The sequence below is a fragment of the Dipodomys ordii genome, unplaced genomic scaffold (assembly GCF_000151885.1).
Source record: "Dipodomys ordii isolate 6190 unplaced genomic scaffold, Dord_2.0 Scaffold146, whole genome shotgun sequence".
Classification (NCBI taxonomy): domain Eukaryota; kingdom Metazoa; phylum Chordata; class Mammalia; order Rodentia; family Heteromyidae; genus Dipodomys; species Dipodomys ordii.
This window is the reverse complement of record NW_012267362.1, coordinates 1,478,342-1,487,871: the sequence shown is the minus strand read 5'-3', so window position 1 is coordinate 1,487,871 and position 9,530 is coordinate 1,478,342. Positions and strand designations below refer to the sequence as shown.

Here is a 9,530-nt window from a genome sequence, read left to right as displayed (position 1 = left end):
GAACTCTGGGCCTGGGTGCTGTCCCTCAGCTCTTCAGCTCAAGGCTAGCGCTCTACCACTTGAGCCACAGTGCCACTTCCAGCTATTTTTCTTTTTGCTTATATGGTGCTGAGGAATCGAACCCCGGGCCTCTGGCATGCAAGGCAAGCGCTCTACCACTGAGCCACCTTCCCAGACCCTCTTTTTTTTTTTTAAGAAAAAATTGTTATTATAAAGGTGATGTACAGAGGAGTTACAGTTACATAAGTCAGGTAATGACTCAATTTTCCTTTGGACAATGGCTTTCTGTTAATCTTAAGAAAATTATTTTTCTGAAAAGTTCCTGCTTTGACCAAGTGCCTTGGCCCTTGTTAATTGCATTTTAGTTACATGCATCCTTTTCCTGCTGGACTATAATTGAAAAAATCAGGTTAAGGGGCTGGGAAGATGGCTCAGTGGTAGAGTGCTTGCCTTGCATGCATGAGGTCTTGGGTTCGATTCCTCAGCACTACATAAGCAAAAAGAAAAAAGCTGGAAGTGGCACTGTGGCTCAAGTAGTAGAGCACTAGCCTTGAGCTGAAGAGCTTAGGGACAGCGCCCAGGCCCAGAGTTCAGGCCCCACGACCGGACCCAAAAATAAATAAATAAATAAATAATCAGGTTAAAAAGCTCCTTGAACTTTAATTACATCACATCCTTTTGCAGATTGTGAACCTGAGCTTAGCCAATGTGAGCAGAAGGGCGGAGCCTGCTGTGTTAGGGATAAAAAGGGAGCAGCCTGCCTACTCTGTGTGCTTGCTGGTCAGAGGTTTGTCTCATGGTGCATTCTTCTGCAGAAGTAAACTCTGTCTTGCTGAGTTCCTTTCAAGTTGATGTCCTTATTCCTATGTGACACTCTCAACATATTTCTGACTGGTTGAAATCAGGGCCTGGGTGCTGCCCCTGAGCTTCTTTTACTCAAGGCAAGCATTCTACCACTTGAGCCACAGCTCTACTTCTGGCTTTTTGGTGGCTAATTGCAGATAACAGTCTCACAGACTTTTTTTTTGTCAGTTGTGGAGCTTGAACTCTGGGCCTGGGCACTGTCCATGTGCTCTTCAGCTCAAGGCTAGCACTCTACCACTTGAGCCACAGCACCACTTCCAGTTTTCTGGTGGTTAATTGGAGATAAGAGTCTCACGGGGACTTTCCTGCCTGGGCTGGCTTTGAACCGGGATCTTCAGATCTCAGCCTCCTGAGTAGCTAGGATTACAGGTGTGAGCCATTGGCGCCCACCTCACAGACTTTCTTGTCTGAGCTGACTTCCAACTATGATCCTGAGATCTCAGCCACCTGAATAGCTAGGATTACAGGCATGAACCATCAGTGCTTGGCCTTTAAATTATTTTTATTTTTTTAACTTCACAGCAAGATTTATTAATACATCCAAAAGAAAGAAAAAGCACTTGTCACACTATACACAGATAATACATACAGAGGTTTAACACACATATTACATCCCTTTTTACACAAGAAAAATATACATAAAACTGTAAACTTTTATATACAAAAACCATTACACAAATTAAACAAGGACCAGATAACAAATAAGACCAATCCATTATTATTTCATCAATTTTTAAAAAAAACAGTAATACAGTACATTCATTGAGAGATATATGGAAAATGCAAGCTATCTCTTTTTGTTTAAAGGGAAATTACAAACCAAACATTTTTATTTTTTATTAAGGTGATGTACGGGGTTACAGTTACATAAGGTAATAAGTACATTTCTTGTTGAACTTGTTTCCCCCTCCCTCATTTTCTCCCACTTTCCCTCCCCCTATGTCCCCCCAAGTTGTACAGATCATTTCCAATATATTGTCTTGTGGGTATCACTGTTGCATTGGTTTCCTCCTTGTCCTTTGTCTCACCATTTTGTTGTTCCCTTTCAGGAGCTTTTGAGTTTTTGAAAATTCAAGAATTTAGAGAAAGAGAAAACCAAGGATCAAGTTTAAGTTAGAATTTGATACAAACCAGAAAGGAGTGGTAATGCAAAGACAACAGGGAGCCTGGGCTGGGCTGGACATCAAGTAGGACTAATGCCAGACAGAACACTGCTATGACACTGTCCCCACACTTCCAGAGAAGCCTTTAGGGGAAGATGAGATAGCAGGTCCTGAGATTGGGACTGACACAGACTGAGGCTGGACAACAAGCATTGAGAAGCAGGTGAGGGATTTGGACATATTTCACAGGGCCAAGGGAAGGAGCTGGTGCCATGGTTTGCAAGCCAGAGAAGATGGGCTGGACTTGGAGCAGGGCGGCCTCTTCTTCAGCTGTTCACACACACGTGGGCTATTAGCTTCATGCAGGTATGGCTGACAGAGAAGACAAGTGGAGCAGCCAGCAGTGTGGATAAGTCAGACCCAAGCAACAGGCAGCAGCTAGACATAGTTTGTAAAGCTCACCAGCTTATAGAACTCAACGGGTGTTTAAGCTCTGCCTTAGGGTCAGCTCTATCTAGTGCCTGATGTTTTGTTTTGTTGAGATAAGGTCTTGCCACGTAGTTCAGGATGTCCTTGAACTCTCCATCTCTGCTTTAAGCCTCTCAAGGGCTGGGATTACAAACATGTACCTCAGCACACAGTTGGTGAGAAGATGTATTTCTAACAAGGTACTAAGTGGTGGCACTGGTCAGGTGACCATGCTTAATAAGCACATGGGTCATTCTTAAGATGACAGAAGAGAGGACAGGAAAACCTGGTGGGGACTCAACTTTTGTCAATGATCCTGGCCTTCCTATAGATACCAGCTCACCAGGCAAGGTGGAAAGTCAGACCCAGAAGGCTGGGTTCGAGCCTTAGAAAGGAGCCAGATTCCTCCCGGGTGAGGGATGGGGAGACCACAGCCTCCCAGGGGCCAGGAATGGGGCAACAGGCAATGGTTTCATTGAATCCGAGCCTGTCAGGCAGTTAACAAGGGTAGGATTTGCAGTGGTGTGGACATATCCCTCAATCCCTGCATCCCTACCAGATCCAGGGTAGCAGCCCACTGCTACCAGGAGTTGAAGTCTCCAAAAGCCCGTCTGGGCCTTTTCTTGGTCTCAGAGGCAGCTGATGGCTCTTCTGCTGCTCGTTTTATGGCTGCTGGGTTGATGTACTTGCCCACCCCCTGACGGTATGTCTGGGGGCCTTGGCTACCAGATTGGGATTGGCCGGTCTTGACCTTGATCTCTGGGGCTTCTTTTAGCTGTGTCTTCTTCCGTTCCTCGGCAATCTGGGCATCTGCTTCCTCATATGGGTCCACGAACACTGTAGTGTTATGGATACGGATCTCCTCCTTAGGACGGTCAGTTTGGGGGTCACTTTCTATATTCTCCATGAAAGTCAGTGTATCAAAGCCCCCAACAACCCGTCCAAAGATGGTATGCTTCTTATCCAGGTAAGCACAGGAGCGGAATGTGATAAAGAACTGAGACTTGTTGGTATTAGGCCCCGAGTTGGCCATACTGAGGATGCCACGGCCTGTGTGAGAGAGGTTGGGTCGGAACTCATCTTCGAAGGGCTTGCCCCAGTACGACTGCCCCCCTGTGCCAGTGCCTGTGGGGTCACCACCCTGGATCACAAAGTTCTTGATGGACCTATGAAAGATGGTGCCATGGTAATAGTGCTTCCTGCAGAGCTTGATGAAGTTCTCACAGGTTTTTGGTGTCAGGTCGCAATGCAGCTCCAGGTTGAGATCTCCCTTGTTGGTGTGCAGTCGTACATAGCCCTTCTTCTTCACAAACTGGTATCGCAGCACATCTTCATCGATGGCAGCTGCTTCATGAGTTGTCACTGGCACCATGGCGGTGGAGGTAAAGGAAGCACTGACCTTCCCCATGGAATAGTGGGCAACATTCAGCTGATCCACTTTTTTCTTCTCTGGGGGCTTCATGGTGGCTGCTAGGATCTCATCCCCTTTGAATTCCTTGTAGAGCTCCTTCAGGGTCTCTCGGGTCTCAGCATTTGTGTTTTTCAAATAGTAAGATGGGTCTTGCTTGGCCTTTTCCTTATTTGAGTCTGTTACTTTCATGTTATTCTTAACATGAAAGAAGTTGGAGATGTTAAATTTGTCCAGATTGGTGGGATCCTGGAGAGTGATGACATCCTGGCGAGAGAAGGGCTCATCAGTCAGCAGGTCCCGGAAGTTCTTGGCCTTGATGTTCAGCTGTTCCACTGCCTCATAGGCATAGACATTGCCAGTTGTCCTAATAGCCACAATGTGGGTGTTGTCAGTGAACACGGTGAACAGCACCGGGCAGTGGTACTTCCCTTCACTGTTTTTGGCAAAATTCAGAATGACCAGGGATTTTGTATCAAGTTTCTCTCCATTGCTGGGATTGATCCCATACTCTGTAAGCCATGGATAAATATTCAGCAAGTCAAAGATGATGCCTTCTGGAGTGCAGACTGGGTGGGTGAAGGGCTGCAGAGAGAGGCTGCAGTGGTCAAAAGGTAGACGACGGAAATTTGACCTTGGGATCTCTGGCTTCTTGCCACCACAGAAGTGAGTGTATTCAGCACAGGTGATGTACATCTTGTCCTTCTGGTGCTGTCGCTTCCCCATGGTGGCAGCGGCGACTGCAGAACTAGCGAGCGTACAACTCAGAATGAAAATTAATTCTATTTGAATTAAAACACCCTGCACAGACTTCTTTGGAAAGAGATTATTTAGAAGAAAGACAAACTTACCAGCTTGCAGGTGACTGAGGTGCGAAGAGACTGAAGGTTTAGGGCAGGGGAGAGGGATTATATAGTGGAGGGCAAGGAGGAGGTGTGGCCACAGCAGTTGCAGAAATGAAGTCAGAGCCTAGGGAGCCTCTAACTGTGGGAAGAAGGCGTGGCTGGGTGGGTGAGGGTGTGGCTGGGTGGATGAGGGCGTGGCTGGGGCTGAAGAGCAACCTCAGAGCCTGGGGCTCTTTGCTGAATCACAGGTAAATTCCCCCCCTTGGTTTATAAACCTTTAATAAATGCAACTTTGGAAGATCTTACAAATTTTTCCAGTTCAGTCACTAGGAGGAGCCTGTGCCCAGCAAGTCCATGTTGTTTACTAAATCCACATGAATTTCTGCAATTCCACTTTGAAGAATTTTTTAAACATTTTAAAAATTACTATCTTTAAGTAGTTGTACAAAGAAATTCCCATTCTACAAAACAGTATATGAGTACAATATGAGTACAAGGTGTCTGACAACATTGTCACCCATCGCTCCTAACCCATCCCTTCCCTCACTTTTTTTTTTAATTGAGATTAGGTGATTACATAAATTTCACCTATTTCACAGTATTGTGGAATAGTGATACTTAGTTAAAGACACAAACACATTTTAACCTTCACAAGGCATATTGTCATTATCATCGTCTATAAAGTTTGTGAATTCTATGAGCTTTGACAATACAAATTATTTTTTCCACATCAGTGTTTACATTTCTTTCCTTTTACTTAGTGTAAGCTATTCCCCCTCTCCGTCTCATTCCTTCCTTCCCATCGCTGTCTTTGGGTTGCTTAGTTCTTTCTCTTCTATGTCCAGTCAGCTGATGGGCCCCTTTGTTGTATGTTGTTCTGTTTCCCATGTATTCTGTGTCCTCCTCCTGACTTCCCTCTGTTGTGTGCATATATTACCATATATATGGTCAAGAACATGGAGTCATTTAGTAATGATACAACAAAATGAGTGGCTGTCCTTTGTTTCTCGAGTCCTGTTTACTTTGTCATATCTTCTTGGATTTTGGCTTTAGCATCCACATATCAGGGAGACCATATGCCTTTTCTCTCTTTGTTCTTGGCTTACCTCACTCAAAATAATTTTCTCTAGTTCCATCCATTTCCCTGCAAATGCCATTATTTTGTCCTTTCTAATGGCTGCATAATATTCCATTGTACATAGGTACCACAATTTTTGGATCCATTCATCAGTAGTGGGGCATCTGGGTTGTTTCCATCTTGGCTATTGGGAACAGTGCTGCACTAAACATGGAGGTGCTTGTGTCTTTGTATACTGGTTCCTGTTGTTCAGGGTAGATGCCTAGGAGAGGAATGGCTGGGTCATAGGGGAGGTCTATATTTAGCTTTCTGAGGTACCTCCAGATTGCAAAGTAGTTGTATTAGTGTACATTCCCACCAGCAATGTAGTAGGGTTCCTCTTTCTCCGCATCCCCTCCAGCATTTGTCATTGGCTGAATTTAGGATGTGGGCCATTCTGACCGGGGTAAGATGGTATCTCAGGGTTGTTTTTATTTGCATTTCCTTTACAGCCAGGGATGATGAACATTTCCTCATGTGTTTCTTTGCCTTTTTTTTTGTTTTGTTTTGTTTTCTGGTCGTGGGGCTTAAACTCTGGGCCTGGGCACTGTCCCTCAGTTCGTCAGCTCAAGGCTAGTGTTCTACCACTTGAGCCACAGTGTCACTTCCGGTTATGTAAGTGGTTTATTTTTGTGAGTGGTTTTCTACCCAGCTAGCTTTGGACAGTGATCCTCAGATCTCAGCCTCCTGGGTAGCTAGGTTTATAGGTGTGAGCCTGTAAAGAAGGGGACCCTTTCTTTAGAGAAGAGTATAGATCTTTATATCTATATAAACATGTTTATATAGCTATAAAAACACCAGCTGTCCTTCAGCTCCTCAGTTCAAGGTTAGGGCTCTACCATTTGAGCCACTGGGCCACTTCCGGTTTTCTGAGTGGTTTATTGGAGATAAGAGTCTCACAGAATTTGTCTGGGCTGGCTTTGAACTGCAATCCTCAGATCTCAGCCTCCTGAGTATCTAGGATTACAGACATGAGCCACTGGGACCCCTTCTTTAGAGAAGAGCATAGATTTTTCCTAAGCAATGTTTATATCTATATGAACATATTTATATCTATATAGTTATATAAACACACTATCTGTGGGCCCTGGGTCTTCTGAATATATATATATATATATATGTATATGTATATACACACACATTTAGGTATATATATTATTTTGCAGAACACAGTGTCTCATGTTTGGGCAAGCGCTCTACAATTTGAGCCATATTTCCTGCCATTTTGCTTTTGAAATAGGGCCTCATGAACTTTCTCAAGGTTGGCTTCAAACTCTAAATCCTCCTGACTCCCACCTGGAGTAGCTGGGATCACAGGCATGTACTACCATAGCTAACTCCTTTATTTCCTATTAAGTTTCTACTTCATGAGATGACTCCTCTCAGGCTGCCTGGAAGGCAGAACATACTCCAACATCACAGCAGTGTTTTGTACCTTCACTAAGCAAGCTAGACAAATGGGAAAGCTGTGATTCTGATGGTCCAGAAGACTTCCAACAGAGTGAAAATCCACATGTCTGTAGCTCTGGAAATCTCAGTGTCTCCCACCTTTGACATATAATATGCAAATAAGGTATATAATTTATTCAAATTTATGACTTATGCTCAGCTATGGAGAACTCTAGGGGAAATTAGAAAGCTAATAGCGAGTATAGCCAGTGTCCCAAAGGTATTTCTTGTAGGCTCTACAAATCCCTACAGACAGCCATGACAGGAAAGGTTCCAAATAAGTCAGTCACACACTGGTAAAGAAACTGGTTAGACAGAATTTGAAAACAGGTAGGAGGAAGGTCAGGAATCTGATTACTTGCAAGCAATCTGGATCTTGAGTAAGTGGCTTAATCTCTTTGTTCTTGAATTTCCTCTTCTGATTATAGTAGCTCATACTTCAAAGGGCACTTTCATTCACCTCATTTTATCAGGTATCTAATACTTACCAAATCACTGCTGTGAAATTCCGCAGTATAAGCAAATAGACAAAGTTCAGATTTCGCAAAAATTTCTTCAGTGGGGTTTATTTTGCAGATTTACTAGGTTGATAGTGGGAATCTCTTTGACCAGCATCATATAGTATGAGGTGTGTGTGTGTGTGTGTGTGTGTGTGTGTGTGTTTGTGTATACTGGGGCTTGAACTCAGGGCCTGGGTGTGATCTCTTAGCTTTTTGCCAAAATTTGGTGCTCTACTACTTGTGGCACACCTCCACTTCTAGCTTTTTAGTGGTTAATTGGTCTTGTGGACTCCTGCTTGGGCTGATTTTGCAACGTGATCTTCAGATCTCAGCCTCCTGAGTAGCTAGGATTACAAGCATGAGCCAAAAGTGTTTGGCCAACATGATATTCCTAGTGTATGGTAAATGTGTGCGATCTTCAGCCAAGCTCTGCCCTTCCTTGCTCTGTGGCCAGTGAGTGCTCTTGGGTCCCTCTCTGCTCTTATATTTTTAGAGATTTGATCTCACGCTTGACTGTAAACCTTTTACCTATTTCTTTTGAGATAACTCTGCCTCTGCTCTCCTGGTCTAGCCATTGGAACGGACATCATGCTCTCTGCAGGGTCCCCTGCCTAGAGAGAGTTCTCAGCTACACTAATTGGGAAACCCTTCCATGTGGGGGTGCAGCTCTCCCCCAGTCCTGGAACATATCGCCCCTAGCCTCTGTTTCGGGGTGTCTTGAGGAGCAATATGTTCTTGACAATTGATGTAAATATGATAGTAGAGTTGGTGGAGGTGTCACAGGCCTTTCATCCCAGCTTCATGTAAGCAGAGGCAGAAGGACACTGGGTTTAGAGGCTAGCCCTGCAATGCCTAGTATTACTCTGTATTGAAAACAAAATAAAAGCAAAAGGGCTGGGGCAAGGGGGATAGCTTCGTTGGTAGAGTAAGTGCCTACAAGCACAAGACCCTGAGTTTATGTCCTAGCATCGGAAAATAAACAGTAAATAAATAGGTAGAAAGAAAGAAGAGAAAGAGTAGAGAATAAAAAGAGAAAGATAAAAAGGAAAGAAAGGATAAAAAGCTCTTCTGTTCTCTGCCTGCCCCCATTCTCCTCCCTCCTTCCTCCTCCCCTTCCATCTCCACTGGTTTAGTGACTCTCTCCCACCTCACCTGGAGCTCATTCTGGAGCTCAGCTCCAAAGTTTGGAGAAGTTTTGACACTGCCATGTTCAGCCTTGGGAGCTCTCAACCCTCACAGCCAATTATTGTATATAAAAATAAATAACATATAGACGTTTACAAAGTGTATTTTTACTTGTTTTTTTGTCACTAGAGGGACTTGCTTGGCTTTCTTGCTCATGGATGGTACTCTACCAGTTGAATCATGCCCCCAGTCTGGCTTGGCTTTTTGCTGATTAATTGGAGATGGAGCCTGTGGGACTTTTCTGCCTGGGCTAACTTTGAAACTTGATCCTTTTGAGTTTCAGCCTACTGAATAGTTAAGATTACAGACATGAACCAACAGTATTCGACTTTAAACATACTTTGAAATTCATGTATTTACACCCATATAGTTACTTTGTCCCATCCCCATCCTTCCTTCCCAAGAATTTAGAAGGTCTATGGCAAAGCCCAGCATCTATCCACAGGGGGTAGATTCTAGTCCATTGATGATTGTGTGTGCGTGCATGTGCCAGTACTGGGACTTGAATTTAGGGATTTGTGCTCTTCTTGGCTTTTTTGCTCAAGGCTGGCACTCTACCACTTGAGCCACAGCTCCATTTCCAGCTTTTTG

The 9,530-nt window shown here is 44.2% G+C and overlaps 1 protein-coding gene across 1 annotated transcript; it reads right to left on the bottom strand.

The window, feature by feature from the left end:
- Positions 1-3,015: 3,015 nt before the first annotated feature.
- Positions 3,016-4,569, bottom strand: LOC105997453 (peptidyl-prolyl cis-trans isomerase-like 2). Its single transcript, XM_013031877.1, has one exon. The coding sequence runs from the start codon at positions 4,567-4,569 to the stop codon at positions 3,016-3,018; it is 1,554 nt and encodes a 517-aa protein (XP_012887331.1).
- Positions 4,570-9,530: the final 4,961 nt, after the last annotated feature.